The following is a 25,752-nucleotide window of genomic DNA, read 5'->3' as shown; positions in this document are numbered from 1 at the left end:
TAATTCCTACAAGCCCATGCAATAGGTATCAGTGACCCTGCTTTGCAAATAAGGACACCAAGTCTGGATAACCTGTACACGACCCCAAGGCTGAGAAGCGCTTTAAAGCTTAGACTGGACCTGGCTCTGAAACGTGTGTGCTTTCAGCACTGTGCAATCATGCAAATGCTGCCACGTTCAACGTCTCCGGGCAGCTGAAGCCACCTGAGAGGTTCGAGTCGGGCAAGTGTTGGGGTGGCCCCGCAGCTAGAAGCTAAGTGTACAGACACGAATCCAGTGCATGTTTAACCTGGGTGTGGAGTAATAGCTTGGGGTGGAGTTGAAACCAGGAGGCCAGCAGCAGCATTTCAGTAGGACTCAGTGGACGGAGCCAAACACGTGAAGTAGGGTACTGTAGATTTGAAATGGCACTGATGATGGCACCAAAGTTGTGACAGTGACATGCAAAGCCAGTGGACCTGTTCTGAACATCTGTTCTGTAACAGACGTAGGGAGAGCTCACCAAGATTCTCCTCTTCCCCTGCTTATTTAAAGAGACTGCCCCAGACTCCATGAGGAAGGAGCAGGGAGAGTACACACTGCCCTTTCAAAGGTCCACAACCCAAGGGTTCCAACACTTCTGCCTCTTTTTCTCTGTCAACAGGGTAAGGGTGCTGAATGTAAAACTTCTCAGCCTGCCTAAAAGGCCTATTTGTCCAGGCCAGTATAGATGGTCCAGAAGTCTGAAAGCAGCATAATCTAGCAAGAGCTGACCCTTGGGCTCTTATAATGGGTTAGAACTCACCAGCACATTGTTCCTGGTAGACTGTATTGTCAGGCTCAAGTAATATGTATCTTCTAGTTAAAAAGTGATTTAAAGCAAGATGTGGTAGAGCACACCTGTAATCCCAGCATTTGGAAGGCTGAGGTAGGAGGATTGCAAAGCCAGCCTGGGCTACACAGTGAGACCATATCTCAAAAAATAAAAAGGAACTTAGGCTCACTGAGATTGACAATTGACTGACAATGAGTCAGTGATGAAACTGGGACTAGAACTCAGATACCCTACTCCCAGAGTTCAGTCCCCTTTGTTTACTCAGAAGATGCTAGGCCTGAATGATAACCCTACATGAACACATATAGGGTGAAATGACAAGTGAGATTGACCACTTCTGTACATGATACATCTGCGTAGGGTACAGCCTTTATTGGTTTCGAATTTACTAGTAAGAATAAAGACTGAGACAAAGAAGTGGAGAGTTCAGTCTACGTGATGACCCGAATCAAATGTGCTCTGGTTCATACATACCCAGCATCTGATTTTTTAAAAAATAGCATTTTAAATAAACAATAATTGTGCAGGGAGCAGTGCTAGGCTATAGGTTTCTAACCTAGAAGCAAAGGTGACTGACACAGCTCGAGTTTTGACATCACGATTTGATTCATGCTCTGCTTTTAGTTGAGACACTGAGCCTTGGCAGAAATGATTCAGTTGCGCACTGCTTAATGATGCGTTATGTCCTGAGAACCAGTGTCACTGGGTCACCCCACTGTGCGAGTGTCACAGCATACTCAGCCCACATGATACAGGGCACTCGGTTATGAGGCCTCTTGATGCAGTCAAGGGTGTGGTAAAGAGGTGGCTGAGGCCACTGCTGACATAACGTAGCAGGCTGTTAAGCTTTTTTATAAGTCGGATAACAAAAAGCACGGTCATAGTGTAGTAAGTACATAAACCGCAGTCATTCATTCCAGGTATTAAGTACTATACCAATGGTCTGTGTGCTGCTTGAATGACAGGTGCTGCGGGTTTGTTTACACCAGCTTCACCAGTGCACCACGTTACGATGCAAGGAGCTCCAAAGTCGCTAGGTAATTGGAATTTTTCAGCTCCACTGTAGTCTCGTGTGATTACCATCATATATGCGCTCCATCATCAACAGAGGCATCATTATGCAGAGCATGACTGTAACTGGAGCGGTCGATTGCTACAGTGACTGGAGCAACAGGAAGTAAGGACACTGGAGGACAACATGCATGTTAAAGGTAACACTGTAACAGTAGTGTGGAAACTCTTAATCCTGATAGAGAATTTAAAAGACAGAAGTACAAAAACTTACAACTACAAAATTAGTAAAAAATATAAAGATGCAATTTGTAAGCCAGCTGTGTGGTACCTGCCTATAGTCCTGGCCCCTGGGAGGCTGAGGCAAGAGGATTACATGTATGAGCTCAATCTGGTTTATATAGCCCGTATCAAAAAAAAAAAAGGCAATTTGTGACTCTGATAAGGAGGATGTAAAGTAGTTTTGTGTGTGGTAAGTTAGTTGCTATCAACTTATTATTATAACCAGATGCTTCGTGTAATTCCTGTGGTAATTACAAATACCAATAGACCATCCACAAAAGAAAATGAGAAGGGGATAAAGCACATCACTTAAAAAAAAATCAACAAAACATGAAGCAAAAGAGGAAGAAGTAACAAGACACCCAGAAAACAATTTCTATGGACAACTTAAGTGGATTAAAATTCCTAATGGCAGAGTGGCTGATGGCTGAATGAATTTTTAAAAGTCCAACTACATACTCTTTTTAAGAGACTCATTTTATCATTTTAGGTGGTACTGGGGTTTGAACTCAGGGCCTCACACTTGCTAGGCAGGCGCTCTACCACTTAAGCCACTCTGCCACTCCTTCTCTGTGATGGGTTCTTTCAAAATACGATGTCTCAACCTATTTGCCCAGGCTGGCTTTGAACCACAATCCTCTTGAGTAGCTAGGATTACAGGTGTGAGTCACCAGCACACAGCAAGAGACTCATTTTAAATAGAAGCAATTACAGAGACTGAAAGCCAAAAGGATGGAAAGAGACATTCCCAGCAAATGGAGTGAAGAGAGCAGAGGTGACCATGCTTCCATCAGACACAGACTAAGTCAAAACTCACAAGAGACAAGAAGGACTTTAAGAAAACACAACCCAGAAATAAGCCCCATGTGCATGGTCAAATAATCTCCAAAAAAAAGTGCCAAGGTCACAGAATGAGGAACAGATAGTCTTTTCAACATGTCCACATGCAAAAAGAACAAAGCTGGATCCTAACCTTCCTGCATATACAGAAATTAACACAAAACGCATTATGGATCTAGAGGAAAGACCTGAAGCTAGAGAACTTCCGGAAGAAGACACAGGAACGCTTTCATGATGCTGCATTTGGCAGTAATTTCCTGGATGGCAACAAGCAAAAGTAAATGACATCAAATGAAAAATTCTATGCCAGCTAGACATGGTGGCTCACACCTGTAATCCCAGGTACCTGGGAGCGGCACATTGGATTACAGTTTAAGGCTAGACCATGTAAAAAGCTGGAGCTCTCATCTCAGTCAATAAACTGGGTATGGTGGGTTGTGTCTGTGATCCCAGTAAAACAGGTGTAGGTAGGAGGATTTTGGTCTGAAGCCAGTCCAGGGCAAAAACACAAGACCTGACCTAGAAAATAAAGCAAAAAAAGAGTTGGGGGCGCAAATGGTAGAGCACCTGCCTAGCAGGCATGAGGCTCTGAGTTTAAACCCAAGACCACCAAAAATAAAATATTCTGTGCAGCACAAAAAGTGAAACATGGAAAGGCAACTTCCAAATGGGAGTATTTGTAAAGCATGTTATCTGATAAGGGCTCAACATTTAGAATGTATAAAGAACGCTTGTAACTCAAAAAAGAAGAAGAAAAAAAAAACCTTAAAAATGAGTCAAGGACAGTTCTCCAAAGGAGCACATGAAGAGCTATCACCCTGTAGAATAGCCACTATTTAAAAAAAAAAAAAAAAAAAGTCGGCAAGAATATAGTGAAACCAACCAGGCACAAGTGGTTCACGCCTATAATCCTGACTACTAAGGGCAAATTCAAAGCCAGCCTGGGCAAGTAGTTCCCAAAATCCTATCTCGAAAATACCCAACACAAAACAGGGCTGGTGGAGTGGCTCAAGTGGTAGAGCGCCTGCCTAGCAAGCGTGAGGCCCTGAGTCCAAACCCCAGTACCACAAAGAAAGAATATGGTGAAACCCTCGTGCAAAGAAAGAATATGGTGAATATGGTAGGTGTGTAAAATGATACAGTCACTATGGAAAAACATGAAAAATTTAGAGTAAAACTAGTTACGCCAATTCTGGTGCCAGCTCATAAATGACAATTGATGTAATTGTCTACATATAATTGAAGAGAGACTCCACTGCAGTACATTTGCTATAGCCAAACAGAGAGAAGGGACCTAAATGTTCATCAACAAAGAAAATGTGAAATATATTTATTACATTGTTCAACCCTAAAAACCAAGAATTCTGCCATATGCTACACCATGGATGGATCCTAAGAATACTATGCTCAGTGAAATTAGCCAATCACAAAAAGACAAATGCTGGCTAACTCTACATCTATGGGGTTTCTAGCCCAATCAAACTTAGTAAAATGGTGGATTCCAGGGACTGAGGGAGAGGGTTAAGGGGAGTTGTTCAATGGATATAGTTGGTTTTGCAAGATGGGAGTTCTAGGTATCTGCGTACAGCAATGTTTAACATCACTGTACACTTAAAACTCAGTACCTTCACCATCTCTGTTAGCCAGGTCTTTAGTTCTTTTGCAATTCTGGAGATTGAACTCAGGGTCTGGGGCTTGGTGGGCAGGCGCAGTCTACCTAGAGCCATGCCTCCAGTCATTTGTTATTTTTTAATTAGATTCATGCCATAAGTAGAGCTGTGCCTTTACCTTTATGTCACTTTTGTTTTTATGGTGGTCCTGGAGCTTGAACTCAGGGCCTACACCTTGAGCCACTCCACCAGCACTCTTTTGTAATAGGTTTTTTCAAGATAGGGTCTTATTATTTGCCCAGACTGGCTTCAAACTGTGATCCTCCTGATCTCTGCCTCCTGAGTAGCTAGGATTGCAGGCGTGAGCCACCAGCACCTGCCCCTCGTCACTCTTATTTTCCAGTGTCAGCTTACCTTTCCAGAACAATAAACACTAACTTTTCTTTTAAAAGTCTATCATCTCTAGTTCCCCATAAAGAAGACATTCAGTTCCAAGGGTAAGGGAGGGTAAGAATAGAAAAACCTGAGTTCTTACTGAAAACTACCCAGCCTGGGTCCCGCCAGAGCAGGTATATTTTAAGAGTTTCAAAGAACTTAGTCTATCCTCCTCTGGTGGCTTTGAGGAATCAAACCATCCCTAACAATAGTTACAGCCACTACTTACATACCCCAACACGGCCAAAGCGGACCAAGTCTGAGAGCAAGTTTCCCACTAATAAAGTAAGCTCTAGGTTTCCCTCAGGTGAGACAGCATTTTGGATTCAAAGCCAATGACGAGAGAATGAGTTCAGACTACACTAGTAAAAACACTCCTAATGGAGCAAATGCCCGCTGACCTTGCTTCCCTCAACAGGAGACCAAAACCCATGCCGCTCCAAGCCTGGGGGCACCACCTGGCTTCAGCCACAAGTGGGATTCTCTCAGAATTGAAAGGTAACTGAACTATACGTTTAAATTCACGATGTGTGATGCACTCATTCAAATACTTGCATTTCCTAAAAGCTGTGAATTGAGATGAAATGAAGCAGAGTTGTTAGAAAGTGCAGACACAGAACTGGAGTACACAAGGATGAAGGAAGGATGGTGATGTGTCTGGACAGGTGACAGGGTGTGTCTGGAGCCTGGGAAGGATGATGTATTGACAGCAAGTGAGGTTTCTTTGCAGTTCAAAGCTTCCACCCATTTTATGTAATAGTTTTGAAATATACAAAGTCTTATCCCAAGGGGCTGGAGGTGTGGCTCAAGTGGAAGGGTGCCTGCTTTGCAAGCATGAGGACCTGAGTTCAAACCCCAGTCACACACACACACACAAAGCCTTATCCCATTTTAAGTGTGTGAAGCTTTGTTAACAAAAGATGTTTTTGTGGAGACAAAACTTTTTTTTTCCTCAGGGTTTTAGACAAGCAGTTTATAAAGTCTGACTAAAGATTCTGGTAGTGACTTTCCTTCTAGCAGATCATTTCCATTACCTACAGAGTGAAACAGAGTCGTATTTGTTGGCCATGTTTTATTTGTCCTTGTTCTCCAAAGAGCATAGCCAAAGGTGGGATTTAGCAATATAAAAATAAAACAGATGAAACAAACTTTAAGAGACTGTGAGGCCATGTGCTACGTTTAACCTAATTTTATTCATGCTTGCCTTGGGACAGGGAATAGATCATTCAGTAAAAACATACAGGAAAACAAAAATGTCTTATCATGTACAACTTTTAAACTACAATAATGATGTACCTTAATTACTTCCATGCACACAAGTCTAACATTACAGGTTTTTAAAAATAAACACAATTAAGACTTCTAGGAGCATTTTATAATAATTCCTAATTTTTCTTTGTAGATAGATCAAGCACCTCCAAAATACAAATTCCTATACACAGTGAGTACTTTACTTAAAATGAACACGTGAGTAAATTAAGTACAAGGACAGCCTTAGGACAAGCTGACACCATATTCAGCTAGGTAGGCAACAAACCATAGTGCCAAATGGAAAGTGTTGTTGCAAATAATTTTTTAAAACTAAGTTAACTTTTATAATTAAATACAGAAAATATACTGATTTGCTAAAATAAATAAGATGTGATGTATTAACACTTCACTATAAAGAATGAATACCAGAACATTTATAAACGATGAGTGAATCTTATTAAGAATAGTTCACTACGATAAACGCTGGCTAAATAGAAGTGCACGCCGTGAAGCACTATGGGTGGTATGTTTTGCCACATACTTTGTTACCTTGAGGTAGATAACACATGTGTACCAAATTCGGCATTCATTTTCAGTTGCTGCTGGTATCATGTGTCTTAAGAAATGTGTACAGTATGAAAAACTTGAAAATACTAATGAATGAAAAATGTTTTAGGAAAAAAATAGAGATTTTCATGCAGTTATGTACAGTCTCACTGTGTAAATTTCAAGGCAAGATTTTTGTTTCCTGTAAAACAGATCATTGTTCTATGAGAGAATGTTTTTTACTTGTCTTAGTGCATTTCTTTTGTCTCCTCCTGCATTGCATTATTTTGCTCTATTCTTTTGTGTGCAAACGACATGCCAGTTAAAATGAAAACTATCTCACATGTAGAAAAAAGTCAGGGTTTTAAAAACCAAGAACTAAAAATCCTTACTAAATGACACCTTCTGATTCAAGTAAAAAATGACTTAAACACTAGTAATAAAAAAGACAAAAACACATTTCATGAAAAATACAAAGAAATGTCTGCTGAGTGTTTTAGTTCAGATGTTTCAGAATGCTGCTGTATGTTTTGTGAGGAATTTGGGGGGAAGATTTCATGGCGGAAGGTGTTAAGGTGGCCTGGATTGACTTAAGTGGTGACCCCACTGGACTGTTAAACTGCGGGATGCCTATGGATTCAAGCTGCTTGTTAAAGAGGAACTCCCCGTTGTTGTTCAGAAATCCTTCCTCGTTTCCTCTCTCCCCAAGCTTCCCATCCTCTCCTGGCTCAGTTTCTAGCATTTCAGAATCTTCCTTCCTGCTAAAGAACTTGTCCAAGTAACTGGTGTAAGTGTTTTCCTTCTCAACTTGTTCATCCTTCCTGACCTCACAACAAAACTGATTGATGAGAAAACATTCCTCCCCACTACTCACAAGCTGACTATCCCGAGAGGATTGGTACAAGGCTTCTAACTGAGCCAAATTTGCCATTCCTTTCTCCTGCTTTTCCTGGCTTACTGATTTCGATAAACTTTTCAATTCAAGTTGGGACACTGAGCTATTCAAGTCGTTCAACTTATCAACAACAGCAGTAGGCTCATGTTGTGAACTAAGCTGAATAGTTCCTGCAATAAAAGAATCAAAATCAAATCCCTGATTCTTCTCCCTTTCCTTTTCAGCCAGCTGCTGTGATGCTTCCTCTAGTGCTATCTGGGCCTTAACCAATCCATTCCTCTCACATTTTGACTTGCCTTTCTTATCAGATTTTTCTTTGCTCTGTTCTTTCCAATTGGAGAGATCTATAATGAGTTTGGGTTCGTAGTAATGGTTAACCTCACTCTCTCTCCAAACTAAGTTATCTAAATATGATGAGGACCTTGTTTTGAAGTTACAGGTATGGCTACACTCCAGATCGCAGTACTTGTTTTCGTGATGATCTGGGTACTGCCAACAAGGCTCAGTGGAATAACTGGTGTCGAAAGCAGGGTCCTCCAGATACTTTTCTCGGTCTCCATCCAGATATTTTCGAGGGTCAACTTGTACTTCTTCTTCATCAGTGACATCAGACAGAGCTCTTGGGTCAAGCTGAACTTCATCAATATCAAAGTTGTTATGTATAGGCCAATCATGCTCTGAAAACTGACAGTCATGGTACCTGAAAAAAATAACACATTAGTATTATTCCATGGCTTCATTTCCAAATTCACTGACTGGATTTTATGTGAAAGAACTGAGTGCTTATTTGTTTTTTTGAGACAGGGTCTAGCTAGGTAGCCCAGGCTGGCCTCCAACTCAAGAGTCTCCTGCCTTAGCTTCCCAAATGCTAATTACAAGTATGTATAGCCATACCCAGTTCTGAGAGTGCCTTTTAGTGAAAACACTGTGTCATATCTACCAAGGGATAATAGAGTAATCCATGAGCCTTTAATCATAGTAGATACATAAGACCTATTACTATATAAAGAACTAGACTAAGGCAGTATTTGGTGATTGCCAATGTCATACATACAACCTCACTTATTTCAATTTTTTTCATTCATACAAACACAACTACAGATCATTATCTAGATGACTAGCATGTCTGCAGTCCAATTCTACCAGTTTCACACAAATATTTTATGGCTACAAAGTGCACATCTCAAATTTGTAAACTTTTACTTTACTGGTGGTAGTAACAGACTAGAAATAAGAAAGGTTTACTAGAATCCATCATTATGAATAGAAAAAAAAAATCTATGTATAATGTGCTGTCTTATCAAGAAAATGGTTGGGGGGAGGATAAAACAGAAAAGAGATCTGAATCACTTGAGTACAATTTAAAAAGTAAAGGCTGGTGCCAGGTGTGGTAGTGCACACCTATAATCTTAGCACTCGGGGCAGGAGGATTATAAGTTCCATGCTAGCCTGGGCTAGGTAGTGAGACCCTGTCTCAAAAAAACATAATGTACAGGTTGGAAGATATTTGGGTATATATGAAAACTATATTCAGAGGAGGTAGAAATAAGGCACCTGGAGAAAAAACAGGTGGTTGGTAAAGATACAAATTATAAAATCAAAAACTTCATCAAAATGACCTGTAGGCTTCAGTACTGATTCATTATTACATGCTTAGCACTTTACTTTGTGGAGGAAGTTTAGATATAAAATTCTTCAATCTTAGAAGTCCTATAAGGATATGAAGGAAGAAATTCTTTGACTCTAATGTATATTATTCATACTGCTGAGATCAGACAAGTCCTTTTATTAAAACTATGATATATGCTCAGTGGTGATGCACGTGCATGAGGCCTGGGTCCCATCCTCAGCCCGAAAATAAGAGGCTAAGTAAATATAACACTGTAAATTTGGGTGACATTTAAAAAGGTAATAGTTAAAAATCGTTCTGACTTCCAACCCTCACATTTAAAAGATCTTCTAATTTTAATTAACATGCTTTAATAACTTTGTTTCAAAATAGCATTTTTCTCTATTAATAAATTTAGCAGAAATCTAAGGTGCCATTGCTAAACATTTTAAGACATCATGTATAAACATAAAGCTCACTATGTTATGGTTCACTGGAAACTCAGGAAATGTTTTTCTCATTTAGGAACAATTTACCTTTCCCAGTTATAAATGTGACTATGAGTTTCATCCATAAGCAAGATGTCATCAACTTCGTCTTCGATGTGGAAAGGATGACTTGAAATTGGCTCGTCCGTTGGAAAAGAATATATACTCATGTAAGGATGAGAAAGCGCTTCCTCCGCTGTCAGCCGATCCATGGGGCTAAATGTCAAAATTTGTTCCAGGAAATCCAGTGCTGCAGAAGAACGAGACGTTTTTAAGAGAATTGCTTGTCTGTAGAAATAGTGAAAAGTATAATGACCAGCTAGGTGACTACCACACAACAGGACCACAACATATGAACTGTAGAAAGAGGCTTGCCAACTCATAAAGGAAAAAAAGTGGTCTATACAAATTAAAAGGGTTATTTTAGTCAGAGAAGTAAAACAGTTACCTAATAGATCAACAACTGAAGTATATGTAAATCTTTCATGGCCAGTTATTTTAAAAAAAGTGGGGGGGATATTTAAGTTAAAGCATCTGAAACTGCTGTTTTTGTCAAAAATGATCAAATAGCAGCAACTTCAATGGTTCAACCTAGTACCTAGTACCAGCTCTGCACCTCACTAACTGAATTACTAGCGCTGTAGTGCTAGCCTGGCTGCTCAAACTTGCTAAATTTCAATTTCTTCATATATAGAAATTTAAATATATGTAGCTTATAAGGTATAAAAATTAAAACACACTGGCTCTTAATAAAAGCTTTTCTCCCTTCTCTTCCTTTTGCTTCACCTGAACCGTATTCCTCAATCTCTCTTACACAGTGCACTTACTCATTTTAGGATTCTGGTCAGCCTAACCACACAAACTCTTCCCATTAACTGGCTATCAGGCTGTCCTAGCACCACACACTCTTCTGTATCTTATGCTGTATCTCAATCTTCAACCCTGAACCATCTCTACAGTTGTCTTGGGGAATATATATTCAACTACATGATGAAAAATACTCTAAGGAGTAAGAACAGAGGACAGTGAAAAGAGGGTATTCACATGTACTAACGCTGTTTGCTTCTTTCTCATCAAGATTGTAATCACAGTGTGAGGAAAGTGTTTGATTTTGGCCAAGCCCCCCCCCCCCCATTACCTCAGAATGTGCTTTCTAAAAATGGAACTTCAAGGTTAATTAAGAAGAAACTGGTGTGGAGCATATGTATGTAATACATCTCAGGAACTTTACCCATTCTGCATTGCACTTGAGGTCAAACAGTTCTCCAACTGTGAACACCAAGGATCTTTGCTCAATGATTAACTTAATGAACCCATTATCAAAGACATCCACCACCTACGGATAAATGCTAGCATCAGCCAGTTGTCTGACTTGAGTCAAAGCTGAGTAAAATATAGTTTCCATTCGAATGAGGACTGGGAAAAGGAAGATTCAACAGCAGTGTCCTTTTTTGGTAAGATTCAACAATATTGACAGTGTCTGAGGCAGACCCAGGTATTCCTGGGTCACACCTGTAGACACCTATACTGCCCCTCTTCCCAATTCTCATTTAATAGTGTAGATTTTACATGTGTTTTTTCACAGGGGACTGAGGTATAATCAAATGTTATGACTGCTGTTTAGATACAAATAGGGATGTCGTGGCAGTGACTGCAATACTGGAAGCAAGAGAACTAGCAACAGAATTTGTGAAGATGAACTCAAAGACTAGTAATTTAGAAAGGAAACCTGGTGAAAACAAATACAATGCCTTTTTAGTTACATATTTTTAGGTTCTGACTGCATTTGAGAATAAAGTACTTCACAATACTTGCTACTTTAAAGACTTTATATAGAGTGTACAATATGATTAAGAGAAAGTTTAAGATTATAAATCCCCAGTGTGGGCATTAAAGCCAGGGCCTTGTGCATGTTAGACAAGTGCTATACCACTAAACTATCTCCACCCCCCTAAACTTTGATTGTTGGGAGAACTATACAATTCTAGCATTGATGTGCTCCAACACGTGTGTAGATGCATACACAGCATATCACATAGAGGTCAAACCCAGGGCCTTGTGTATGCTAGGCAAGGGGTCTGCCACACCTGGGCCTTATAATGTGATTCTTAACAACAGTAGACAATTTTCAAGAACTATTTTGCTGTTTTCTCTGAAGAAAATGTTACATTATAGGAAACTATTACAAAAATTAAAGACTTTGCATCTTACTTATATCCCCAAATCCAAAACTGACACTCCTTTTTGAGACATGAAATTAAAAGCTTAGTGGTCAAAGAAGTCTTGATGCTTTCCAAGTTTCTACTATTTCCAGACTTGCATGGATTCACACGGAGCATCTAATTCTCACGTGCTGTGCTGATAATGATGAGTCCACAGTCACACATTGTTTTCAGTGTTTTGTCCTTTTCACTATCTCTTCCCTTGCCTTGACAATCTCTCCCTTCCCCTCCTTAGTTCCTCTTCACATCTAAATGACATTCATGCACAGACTCACTTGTAACCCTCAGCAAATTCCATTCCAGATTAGCAACAGTCAGTGATTCAATATGCTGAACTATGGTGGTAATGGGACAGGGAGCAAACTTGAGGAGTACATGGAGTTAGAATCGAGAGAGAGGGGTATACTTTTGGGACTCTGGAAAATTACTCAGAAAAACAAAGAAATCCTAGCATAAGAGCCAGGCCAAAAAGAGGGAAGTGAGAGTTGAAGGTTTAGGTACACCTGGCTATAGGCTATTTGGGAGAAAACTACATACCTAAAAATAAACAGTTAAAGCTTGCTTTTACACACACACACACACACACACACACACGCATTAATATGACAATACCTTCTCGACTAATTCCTGGAAGCAGCTGAGTTAAAGGTTTGTGTGGCTCAGTCATGTCATTTCTAATGTAAACTGGAATTACGCTGAGAAGCTCCTGACGATCTTCCTCATGTACAACAGGAATAGATTCCAAAATCAGTTGCATCTGTTCAAGTTCATGTGCACCTGAGAGCATAAAACACCAAATACAACATAAACCATAAACAAATTCTCACATATTGTAATGATGTGTGGGGGGGGGGGGAGGCAGAGAACCGCTTTAACCTAATCAGCATATTTCATTGCTTATAGCACCAGTCTAATTAAAAGCATATCCAGGTCAGGCTCGGTGGCTCACACCTTTAATTCTAGCTACTTGGGAGGGTCATGGTTTGAAGCCAGCCTGGGAAAAATGTTAGAGACCCCATTCCAACCAATAAAAGCCTAGTACACACCTGTCACACCAGCCACACAAGAAGTGTAAATAGAAGGATTTCAGTCCAGGCATAAACATAAACATGAAACCTTATTTAAAAAAATACCAAAAGTGAAAAGGGCTGAGGCATGTCTCAAGTGGTAGAACACCTGCCTAGCAAGCATGAGACCCTAAGTTCAAACCCCATTAGCACAAAAAAGAGCATATGGAGTATCTGCCACTTTGCTCACTGGTATGTTTTAGCTGCTCTGCAGAAGTCTGGGTTCATACTAACAAACAGAGCAAGCTAAGTGGGACACACAGCACTGCTGGGAGTAGGGCTGTTAAAGAATGAGCAAGAAAGACCTCACAGACAAGTGAAAAAAAAGCAATGATTATGATTCAAGAAACCTGGATTCAGCTGGGCATGGTGGGGCATACCTATAATCCCAGCAACAGGAGGCTGAGGCAGAAGGGTTCAAAGTCCCAGGCCAGCCTGGGCTATATAGCAAGAACCCTGTCTCCAAAAAGAGAGACCTGGATTCTAGTCTTAGCTGCACCACCACTAATTACTTACCTCTCACTTTGGACAATACTTAGTATCAAAAGGACTTGGTTTCATCATCAATAAAATGAAGAGCTGGACTAGATTTGCACAAATAGCTACATATTGGGCTCAGCATTTCTAAGTCAGGACCACTATTTAAAGGAATAAAAGAGGAAACTTTGGGCTAACTGGATGACATAAAAAAATTCCATTTGCCTTCCCAAAAATTTCTAAAAATGCATTCAAATTTTGAGTTCCCACTATGAGCAAGGCGCTTGGTAATATAGCTACGAAACAAAACAGACTACGCCCCTGCCTTAGTGATGCTTATAATCTAGTGGGCAAAGATGGATAATTCTGTAAGTGTAATGCATATAAAATGTGACAAATGCCACCAAGAAAAACACAGAGCAAGGGGGACACACAGCATTGTTGGGAGTAGGGATGTTAAAGAATGACCAAGAAAGACCTCACAGAAAAGCTGAAAATTAAGGAAGGGAGGGAATTCACTATACAGTCAAATGGAGGAAGGTAGGGAAAAAAGTACAGAGATCGGCTTGTAACAACTTAGAGTGGCTAGGGGCAGCAGGAGGTGAAGTCACAGTGGTGTAAGAATACCAAGGGTGTGTTTCACCCTGCATTTGTTGGGTAGCCATTATGCAGTTTGAGCCAAGAAATGACATGATCACTTTTATGAAGGACAAAATAAAGATGCAACAGAAAAAAGTGTTAGAGCAAAGGCCTGGAGTAGAAGGGAAAATATCTTCTAACACAAAGTACAAGGATTGGCTCTGGATTGCAGCACTGACAAGAGGGACAATGTGGATGTACAACAGAAAAGCACCAAAAAATAAAATTAGCATACTTTCCTATGGGTCAGAAATAGATTTCAATGAGTGCACTCATTTGTCACTTTTTGCTCTGATTACTGGCTGCTTACAGACCTAATAACCACTTTCATTGAGCAGTTCACAAACATACCAATAAAGCATCTAGTAAGAAGGGAGCTACAACTGAGAGCTTTCAAATCATTTCACAAACAACTTCTATTATGCTAGTTGGGATTTTTTAAAGTCCATCTTTTTGTTGTTGTTACACTCAAACAATATGTGAATGTGTCAAATGACCATTTTAAAATGCATTAAATACCTTTACGTAACCAATACAATATTTACTGACCCAATTTCTTTAACTTGGAGCATGACCTAAGAATTGTACATTATATATACTTTGATGTTTCCTTTGTATTTCTGATTTATTATTGTGGCAGCTTTAAAATATATCCACTTTTTCTTGGTGGTACTGAGGTTTGAATTCAAGGCCTCTCACTTGCTAGGCAGGCACTCCACTGCTTGAGCCACGTCTCTAGCCCAAGCAAATCTTTATTTTTTTCAAAGTACTGGGGTTTGAACTCAGAGCTTTAAGAGGTAGGGATATGGCTCAAGTGGCAGAGAGCCTGCCTAGAAAGCATAAAGCCCTAAGTTCAAACCCTAGTGCTGCCAAAAAGAAAAAGAAAAAGCCCACACATGAACATAGGGCTTTGTGCGTGCTAGGCAGGTACTCTACCGCTTGGGCCACACCTACAGTTATCCACTTTTCTAAAACTTTTTTTGTTTTGTTTTTTAGACAGTGACTGGCCTAAAACTCCTGATCCTTCCACCTCAGCCTCCCCGATGATAGTATAACAAGCATGAACCACACATCTGGCCACAAGTTCTTTGATACTTCTCCCATTGAGGGGTAGAATCCAACTCCCTTCCCCACTCACTATGAGTTACTTAGGACTGCTTTTAAAGCATAACATAAAGCAGAAGTGACAAAGTATAACTTTGAGATGAGGTCACAAAAAGGTATCTCACATTTGTGACAAACTGCTTTTTTTAACAAGTCAGATATTCAATGAAGAAAAGCACCTTTTCAACAAATGGTACAGGGACGACTAGACATCCACATGCAAAGGGTGAAGTTGGACCACTACCCTCACCTCAACACAAAAATTGAGTTACTGATCTAAGCCTAAGAGGCTAAAACTATAAAACTCGCAGAAGAAAACAGGAGCTAATATCCACACACTTGAATTTGAAAATGTTTTCTCACATATGATGCCAAAAGCAAAAGTGACAAAAGAACAAGATAGACTGAACTTCAGAATGAAAATTGTTTGTGTTTTGTGCAGCTTTTGTTGAATAGCATGAAAGGAAAAGACAGTTCATACACAACATGGGAGGAAATATATGTAAGCTACTGTATCTCATAAGGGATTTATATCCAGAATATGTAAAAATTCTAACAACTCAAAAACATAGCCCAATTTAAAAGTGGGCCAAAGACCTCAATAGACATTTTCCAAAGATGATGCAAAAATGGCAATAACCACAAAAAAGATGTTCAATATCCAAAGTTATTAGGAAATGCAAGTCAAAACCACAATGAGATACTACTTTATACCCACCAGGGTGGCTATAATCAACAAAGATAACACTTTTAAGTGTTGGAGAAAATGGAGCCTTCATACATACGTACACTGATAGCTGATGAGAATGTAAAATAGTACAGCTGCTTTAGAAAACTGTCCATTCTTCAAAAAGTTAAACATGAAGTTACCATGTGTCACCCAGCAATTCTACTCCTAGGCACATTTACCCAAAAGAACTGAAAATGCATGTTCACACAAATATTCACAGCAGCATTACAATAGTCAGTCAAAAAGCAGACACCCAATGAATGGATAAACAAAACAAGGTAAATCCACAGATAAAATACTATTTAGCCATAAGAAAAGAATGAATTGCTAACATATGCCACAACATGAATGAACCTCCAAAATACTGTCATGTGAAAGAAATCTGCCACAAAAGCCAAATATTGTATAATTTCACTTATACAAAACATCCAGAATAGGCAAATCCAGAGATAAAAGGTGGTTGCCAGGAGCTGGGAGAAAGAGGAAATGAGAAATGACAGCTAATAGTCACAGATAGTACCTTTAGGAAATATGAAAACATTCTAAAGTTACATGGTAGGGTTACACACTCTGTAAATGTACTAATATATGTTGACTATACACTTGAAATGCGTATGTGTGAAGTATGTGTCAATAAAAAATTTTTAAAGACATATTGACTTGCTCCTTGCTCTCCTCTGTATTATTAGTTCCAGGGAAAAACCAGCTGCCATATTGGAAGACACTCAAGTGCAGTCCTATGAAGAAGCACACCTGGAGAAACTGAGGTCTCTTGGTGACAGTACACGTGAGTAAGCTATTCAGAAGTGAGTCCTCCTGCCCTACCTGAGCCTTCAGTTGACTGTAGGCTTGACCAATATTCTGACTGCGAAAAATCTGAGCTGTAAGCAGCCAGCTAAGTCACTCCTAAAATCCTGATAGAAACTAAGGTAATAAAGGTTTGTGGTTTGTGCCACATTTTTGGGTTAATTTGTCACACACAAATAATCCTACAGTAATTATTTTATATATGCTGTAAGATACTTTACTGTTGGGAATGTAATCTCTAGTCACGGTATTATCCCAAAAAAAAAAAAAAAAAAAAAAAATCCAATCCACTTAACTGTTTCTTTTTATTTTTGCCAACACTACAGTTTAAAGCAGGCCTCATACTTACTAGGGCAATCACTCTACCACTTGTAGCCCAGGCTGCCTCAATGTTTTCTAAATCGAAATGCAATCACTCTCACACATCACAGAAGTTTCAGATAATGTAAGGAAAAATTCTAAAACTTTGGTTAATGTTATATAAGCTAAGTGTGGCAACAAATACTAGCATTAAAAATACATTTAGGGAATAGCATCCTGTCTTCAACAATACTGTCCTATGCACCCTAATCTTTCTTCTGTAAACAGACTTTGTCCCCTCCCTTCGTTCTGCACTTAGCACAATCTGGGAGTAATAAAAGGGCCGGGCACTCTGAATACTGGTGATGAAGGAAAAAGTAATGTCAAAAGCAAAAAAAGGAACTAAGTCACCATTCACATCAATTCCCTAACTAAGATGTCTTCAGTTCCCTACTGTTTTCTACTTTTCCAAAAAGTAACTCCTTTACCTACTTTCAAGAAGACTTTCTTTCTAGCTCAAATGGTAGGTAGAGGGCCTCCCTAGCAAGCATGAGGCCCTGAGTTCAAACCTCAGTTCTGTCATCCAAAAAAAAAAAAAAAAACAGTTTCTAAGTATTCTGATTCCATATTAACTAGTCAAAATATCCTTTAGGATTACGTGACACTTTGGCGTCCATCAAACTTTCCTCAATGATTTATGAATGTACCAGGTTCATTCCTTCATTTATGTGGGTACCCTTAGGTAAATAACACTTTCTTTCTCTATCACTATTCCTATCATAGGGGACATTCTTTTTCACTCCATTTTCCTGCCTTTCCAGCTACCACTGATGCAGCCTCTAACTTCAGAACTCTTATAGGATGCACAAATTTTGTACAAACTCATACTTGTTTTATGATAAATGACATTTTTCATAGGTTATTCATTGCTTCTCATCTTGACTAAGCTTTCTCACACATACTACATTAGACTCACAGCAGCACCAAGCTAACAAAAAACTACTTGTTTGCTTATTTCTGAAAGATCACAGCAGTTAGGTAAAAGGATATAGTGGTTCAAGCAACAAGAATGGAGGGATTAAGAGAAATTTGTTGGATTTTTGACAAATAAAAAACTTTACCAGGAAATGACAAACACTGACAGAACTAATGCAACTCAGGTATCACTTACATAGATTACCACCAAATATTATGGAGCCACAAAATATGCAATTAGGTTTAGGAAATAAGATGGCAGAATATAAAAAAAATTCAAGGGTTTTAATTAAACTTACAAAGAAAAACAATTTAATGAGTATGTACATAATTCTTCTCAAAAAATTTTAAATAAAAACATCATTTTATCTTTTCATTTGAATATTCCAGACTACAATAAATCTTAAATGCAAAATGATTTTTCTTTGAGATAATTTTTTTTCATGTAGTACTAACCTGCGAAGAGGGTTTTACCAGTCAGCATTTCAGCAAAGATGCAGCCTGCAGCCCACATGTCAATGGCTTTAGTATAATTATTAGGAGAAAGTAAAAGACGTGGAGATCTGTACCATTTAGTAACCAATCCTTCAGAAAGATGACCCTAAAAGAGAAATAAAAAATATACAATTTTTTACTTTAGCAAAAGACCCACCCAAAAGAAATAATTGTTAAATACTAACAATACTGTTCATATCTAAGCCCATTTTCAACTCTTGTACTTCTGAGCAAAATATACAATAATTTAGTGCCAACTCTAGGCCATAAATCCAAAACTTACTTCACACAAGGAACTATTTTTTGCTGTCAATTTGAAAATAATTAAGAAGCAGGTGTGTGTCAAGTCAAAGAGAAAAAGATATAGGAAGAGCACCAGAGTTGCCACAGAAGCCAGCTCTACTATATATCCAACTCCTACTTGATCTATTTTGCTACAGAGTGACTGACAAAAATACTTACACATATTGCCCTATCCCACCTCAGAATGATGCTTAGAAAGTGTGATGGTAGACAGTAACTTCATTTTACAGGTTTGATAATACTCAGATCATGATACTACTAAGGTCATATAGCTTAAGGTGCTCCAGCTGGGTGGAAGTAGAAGTGGAATTAAATATTAGTGTAACTCTTAGTTCAGTGTACCATCTATAATACTTCATTGTTACTCATGAAAAGAACGAAGGCATCCATTTCAGCTTAGTACTCAATTTCCATTTTAAAGGTTTTTTTAAATGAAGTAAAGATATCCTTCATGTGAGATAATATGTCTGAATAAAAATTTGCTGGTTTTAGATGTGCTATGGAAAGCCACTCCAGCAGGTCTTTCAGAGGTTCTTTGCAACCAAAGCAGTTCCACTTTTGTATTTTAAACGTCAGGGTCTTACAGTAGATTTCAATTTAAAACTAAAAGAGCAGGGTTCTGCTTGGAAAAATACTGCTAAATTCTTACATGAAAGCAAGCTGCTTATATGGGAAAACTGCTATGAATCTTTATGGCTATACTTAATGGTCAGTTGTTTACAAAAATTTAAGTTTCAAACTAAATTTGGCTTGTTTTAACAAGGAGTTAATTATAGTATAGTACTGTCACAAGGATAAAGGAAGACCTAGAAGTCGAAATAGCACCCCCTTTACCTTTGGGTAGATCCGCACTTCTGTCCCAAACACATAAAAATATATTCCACTTTGAAAAAAACTGGTAATTTCAGTTACAATAAATACCTTTACTTCAGAACTGCATTATAATAAATAACCACAGACTTTAAATAATATGTATTTAATTAGGATTCCACTCCACCTTCATTTCAAACATAGGGAGACTGTGAATTAAAAGATCTGTATCTGGAGGGAAAAAAAAAAAGGCATCATCATGTGAAGTCTGTCTGAACTAGCTTTCCACAAACCTTATGGGAATAGTGAGGATCCATGATCCGTGCAAGACCAAAGTCACCTATCTTCAGCACCAAGTCTTCAGTATTAATGAAAAGATTAGCTGGCTTGAGATCTCTGTGCAGTACGTTTGCAGAGTGAATATACTTGAGCCCACGTAGCAGCTGATACATGAAAAGCCTGGCGTGCTCTTCCAGTAACGGGCCCTGCTCCAGCACGTTAGCCAAGTCTGTCTCCATGTACTCCTGAACAATGTAAACACTGTTCAGTTCGGTAAGAGAGCCCACATCGTCTGTTAACTGGCTTCCACTGGGACCAAGAATCTCAAACACTTTCACAATGTTATCATGGTCAAGTCTTCTAATAATTTTGATCTCACGGAGAGCATGTTTGACACTCTGAGGATCAGTAAGGACGATTTTCTTGATGGCTACTCTTTTGTCACAGTCATTGTCTACAGCAGAAAAAACCAAGCCATTTCCTCCACAGCCCAATGGTTTTAAGTCCATATACCTAGAGCCCAGATCAAAACCATGGATGTTCATGAGACTTTCAAATTTCTCTGCCATTTTGAAATCACTATTGCCTTTTCCTTTAGAATTGTTGAACTTGTGTAAACAAGGAAGAAAACTGGCATCAAAAGGAAAGATCTTTCAAAAAGGGAGAAGAAAAATAATTATGCTTCTAGAGCAAGATGTTTTCTTGATGTTCATTGCAAATGCCAACCAGGCCCGCTGAGTTCCCCGCAGACTTAAAGCTCAAAACTCTCCACTCATATTGAGAATTAAAAAGATTGCAGTACTCATAGTTCAAGAGAGGGGCAGCAACTCTGCAGACATTTAAAGAAAACACTCAAGAAACTCAAACGGAATGAAATGACATAGTATGCACTCAGATTTACTGTGCTAAACGATTTAACATTTAACAAAAATGTGAATAAATATGCACACGACAGGCTTCTATGGACATCCTCCTCACAGTGCAGATACATTCAGTGTTGGACTGGTCCTGAGCAGCATCATCCTAAGGTGCTGGTGAGCACTATTTCCGTTTTGCTTCTTTACTTCCTTTGTTGCTATATATTTCAACAGGAAACCCTGGTGGCTGTTGGTTGACAGAAGATGTCTTTTGTTAGTGATCAGGTGGCTCCAGCTCACCACAATCACAATCAAAGCTACCGTCCATCTTACTCTGATACAACCTAGGGGATGAGAAAAAGAAGGAAAAAAGTTACCACTGCAGGAAACATTCTTTTCTTCAAATCTGAAAAATTATTCAAACTGGGCATTTAGTAATAAGCCACCACCAGTGCACTAAGCTTATTTCTAGTCAAGTGATAAACTACCCTTAATCCAAAATAGTTCACAAAAATGCTGTAAGCAATTCACACATGCTGCCTTGCTCAGACCTCAGGACACTAGATTTTTTGTAATGCTCAGACTCACTAGGTTTTGCTTACTTAAATGCCAACAAGTATGGGAAGGCTTACAATATTTTTACAAACTCTTTAGAGGTAAACCTCTTGAGGAGTAAAACAGCAGAAACATTTCTCCACAAGAACAAACAGTAAAGGTGAAGAAATGACCCAAACAATATATGCACATGTGAATAAATGAATAAAAATAAATAGATGAAAGAACAGTAAGACTGCAATGTGTTAGTTCATTAAAGATGTTTACTTATTAACTCTATCAGTATCCAATGAATAAAAGTCTACCATTACAAATAATACAAATTTGCAAAGCATACACTTCAATGATCAAAGACCAAGCTTGAACAATAAACCTAGCAAAATGTGTTTGATGTGACTGTCAGAAGAATCAAATTAGTATTTCAGATTGGAAAACCATTTTTACAGTCTGTTATCATCAAATCTGAGAAGGAATGCAGAAAAACAGAACTTTCATACAATATTGATGAGAGTTTAGTTTAGCAAAAGAACTTCAGAGAAATCTGGCATAAACATATCAATGGATGAGCAGCAAACCATATAACATGGCCATTTTTCTTCCAGGTAAACTCCCTAGAAATAAATGCTTGGAAACAAGTACTTTCTTATTTCTAATTTTTATAATGCCAAAAAACTAAAATAACCTAAACTTTCAAAGTTCAGAGAACAGCCATGTCTCTGAACAGTGGCTCATGTCTATAATCCTAGCTACTCCGGAGGCAGAGATCAGAAGGATGGTGGTTCAAAGCCAGCCCAGGCAAACAGTTCATGAGACCCTATCTCAAAAACACCTATCACAAAAAAGGGCTGGCAGAGTGGCTCAAGTGGTAAGAGGGCCTGTCTGGTAAGTGAGGCCTTGGGTTCAAACCCCAGTGTTATTAAGAAAAAAACAAAGTTAGGAGATAAGTGAGTTATATTCAGATAGGATACTATATAATAGTTACTAAACAATGAATAAATATGGTTAAAATCTCCAAAAACATGCAAAACATGGGTAGCTCATGCCTGTAATCCTAGCTACTTAAGAGGCAGAGACCAGGAGGATCAAGATTCAAGGCCAACTGAAACAGTTCAAGAGACCCCCATCTCCAAAATAACCACAGCAAACTGGACTGCAGGTGTGGATCAAGCAGCAGAACACCTGTTTTGCAAGTGCAAAGCCATGAGTCCCACCAAAAAATAAATAAATAAAAACACCTAAATCTGCAAAAACACATTAGAAATATGTGTGCTAAAACCAGTTCAAAAACATGCAAAGTAATGCTATTTTATGGCTGTATTTTTTGGTAGCAAAAGTATAAAGAAAATGAGATTTGCAAATACCAAATTCATCATGAGGGCTGGGATGTAGCTCGGTGGTACAGCACTTGCCTAGCATTCGTGAGGCCCTGGGTTCGATCCCAGCACCAGAAGAAAAAAAGAAAAAAAAAGCCAAATTCATCATGATTACCCTGAGAAATGAAGAAAGGACTAGGATCAGTGTGGGTGGTAAGGCATCTGTCTTTAAGTGTTATTCTTTTTTAAAACAGAGCCGAGTGCCAGTGGTTCACACTGGAATCTTAGCTACACAGGAGACAGAGATCAGGAGGATCATCATTCGAAGCTGGTCAGGGCAAATAGTTCTTGAGACCCCCATCTCGAAAAACTCTTTACAAAAAAGAGCTGGCAGAGTGGCTTAACGCAGAGAAACTAAAGCAGATACCTTAAAGCAACTTAGGCCAATAGGAAAAGGGGAACAGGTACTAGAGAAAAGGTTAGATCAAAAAGAATTAACCTAGAAGGTAACACCCACGCACAGGAAATCAATGTGAGTCAATGCCCTGTATAGCTATCCTTATCTCAACCAGCAAAAACCCTTGTTCCTTCCTATTATTGCTTATACTCTCTCTACAACAAAATTAGAAATAAGGGCAAAATAGTTTCTGCTGGGTATTGAGGGGGGGGAGGGCAGAGGGAGGGGGCAGAGTGGGTGGTAAGGGAGGGGGTGGGGGCAGGGGGGAGAAATGAACCAAGCCTTGTATGCACATATGAATAATAAAAGAAAAATGAAAAAAAAATAAAAATAAAAAAAAGGTGTAGGACCCAAATTCAAATCCCAGTATCAGCCCCCACCCCCCCCCCGACAAAACCCAAAAACTGGAAGTATGACAGATTGTTATAAGTTTATAGAGCTGGATACTGTGTATATGAAGGTTCCCTAAATTGATCTCTGTACATTTTAAATATTTCATGATTTTACAAAGAACCTATACAGGACAGGAGAAAAATCCAGATTCAATTCCAGTAAATGATTCCCTAGCCAGCCTGAAAAAATAAAGGCGACTTGGTTCTTTCAGCTTCTTAATGGCCCAATCCTCAAATCTGCAGATCTGTATGCACACTAACATATATGAGACATTACAGAAAATAAGGTAGTTGGAATTCTTGACTGATAAAAACATTGTAGGCAGAAAGAATAATATCAGACCACCAATTTATTTATTCTTTAATATATAGATATATACTAAGCAGGAACAAAAAAGACAGCAATATAGGTACAATTCTGGCCCTCAGTAAACTCAACTTATTGTCCAATAAATTTGAGAGAATGTAGCTTTATTTAATAAAAACTGATACATACTATCCCTCAGTTCCTTTAATACCTGGGACTGCTTCTTCTATCTGCTTAATACTGTGAAGGACACTGCTAACATAATCACTTTCTTTGTTTTACTCTAACAGAGATGATTTTTTCATTGGCAAGTTTTTGTCTGCTTCTCAGAAAATAGCTAAAGAAAAAGCAAACTCCTAAAAATTCTGTTGCTCACCAGTCTCTGCAGTAAAACATTTAAAAAATTAAAATGTGTGAACCAGGCATGATGAGGGACCCCTGTAATTCTACCACTGGAGAGACGGGCAGGAGGAGCTCAAGTTCAAGGCCAGCATGAGCTACACTGCAAGACCAGGTCTCAAAAAAAAAAGGGTGGGGGTGTAGCTGAGCATGCACAAGGTCGGGGGTTCAATCTCCAGCACCACACAAAAATGGTAACAATAACAATAGAAAAACAACATTTGTAAATAAGCTCTTGATTAAAAAAAAATCTCTCAGGACAGATGTGAGTGAGCACCAGCGCCCACTTGCCCCTTTAAATTTTAGTGAGACCAAACTGTATCACACACCAGAAATAACTGCAAAGATAAATGCCTTTTCAGAAATCTCAGGTGACTTACAGGGATAGAATGGGGGTAAAAGCTGAAGGTAGGAGCTTTTTATCTGTCTAGGCTGAGATGTGCAGTCTTCACTATGGACTCAGATGAAGACAACTAAATTGAGAGCTTTGAATCATCTTTGAAACCATTCTGAAGAAAGAGGTAATGTTTATCAACAAAACTGTAATTGGGTTTGTTTGGTTTTGGTGGTGCTGGGGTTTGAACTCAGGGCCTCACACTTTAACTAGACAGCTGTTCTACCCCATAAGCCATGCCCTCAGTCCTTTTTTGCTATAGTTATTTTTCAGACAGGAACTCATGTTTTTGCCTGGGTGTGGCTTGAACTAGAAACTCCTTCTTTCACTTCCTGAATAGCTGAGAAGAAAGGCAGGTGCCACCAGGCCCAGTTTATTGACTGACACTGGAGGGGCTCATTAATTTTTTGCCTGGGCTGGCTTTGAGCCTGATCCTCCCAATCACTGCCTCTAGAGTGGCTAGGATTACAAGGTATGAGCCACTGTGCACCTGGCCAACTTCATATTCTTTTTGCACATTCCTTCAATGGAGGAAAAGAAAAGACAGGACAATAACTTACAATTATCCTTTCCAGAATCTTTCCATTTTTTCTGCCTCCAAATAAATGTTATCCATTCCTACCAAAAAATGCCTATTCTGTCATGTCCGGACAAGGATCGAGTCTGAATTAGAAGGTTCAATGTCGTTTCAACAATTTGATGAATAAGATGAAGTTCAAAGAATGACTAGTATGAATAAAGCTGACTTTTTGCTTTACCTTTGGTCTTCTTTCAATGACTCACCACAAAGCAGAAGAGTTCTACACAGGCCATTTTGTGAACCTACATTAGCCACAGCTGTTTCCTCAAACACTCCTCTCTTCTCTAAATTATCTCCTGCTCTCTGGCATCTGGTGTATCCCCCCATTAAGAGAAATACAAGGTGCCATGAATCAAGCCTAAGGGCATAAAGTTATAAGAATGTAAAAGAAATAAAAGGCTAACAACTTTGGCGCATCTCCCAATTCTATAGAAACTGGATTTCCTTTTATTCTAACTAGAAACAATACGGTCCATATCAAAAAGGAAGTCTGGATGTGCAAAGACAGC

The 25,752-nt window shown here is 38.9% G+C and overlaps 1 protein-coding gene across 3 annotated transcripts in view; it reads right to left on the bottom strand.

Moving 5' to 3' along the window:
* Positions 1–6,163: 6,163 nt before the first annotated feature.
* Mapk6 (mitogen-activated protein kinase 6) overlaps positions 6,164–25,752 on the bottom strand; it is a 31,653-nt gene continuing 12,064 nt past the window's right edge. For all 3 annotated transcript variants that reach the window (XM_020162045.2, XM_074065958.1, XM_020162046.2), the window contains exons 2-6: positions 20,004–21,190; positions 18,559–18,703; positions 12,616–12,780; positions 9,830–10,031; positions 6,164–8,384 (exon numbers count right to left, since the gene is read on the bottom strand). In XM_020162045.2, coding sequence (XP_020017634.2) covers positions 7,286–8,384; positions 9,830–10,031; positions 12,616–12,780; positions 18,559–18,703; positions 20,004–20,558 — 2,166 coding nt within the window. In that variant the 5' untranslated portion in view covers positions 20,559–21,190 and the 3' untranslated portion in view covers positions 6,164–7,285. The remainder of the gene's footprint in view (positions 8,385–9,829; positions 10,032–12,615; positions 12,781–18,558; positions 18,704–20,003; positions 21,191–25,752) is intronic.

The sequence above is a fragment of the Castor canadensis genome, chromosome 2, assembly GCF_047511655.1.
Source record: "Castor canadensis chromosome 2, mCasCan1.hap1v2, whole genome shotgun sequence".
Lineage (NCBI taxonomy): Eukaryota > Metazoa > Chordata > Mammalia > Rodentia > Castoridae > Castor > Castor canadensis.
Note: the sequence above shows the minus strand (reverse complement) of the source record. Positions and strands in the feature narration are given on the sequence as shown.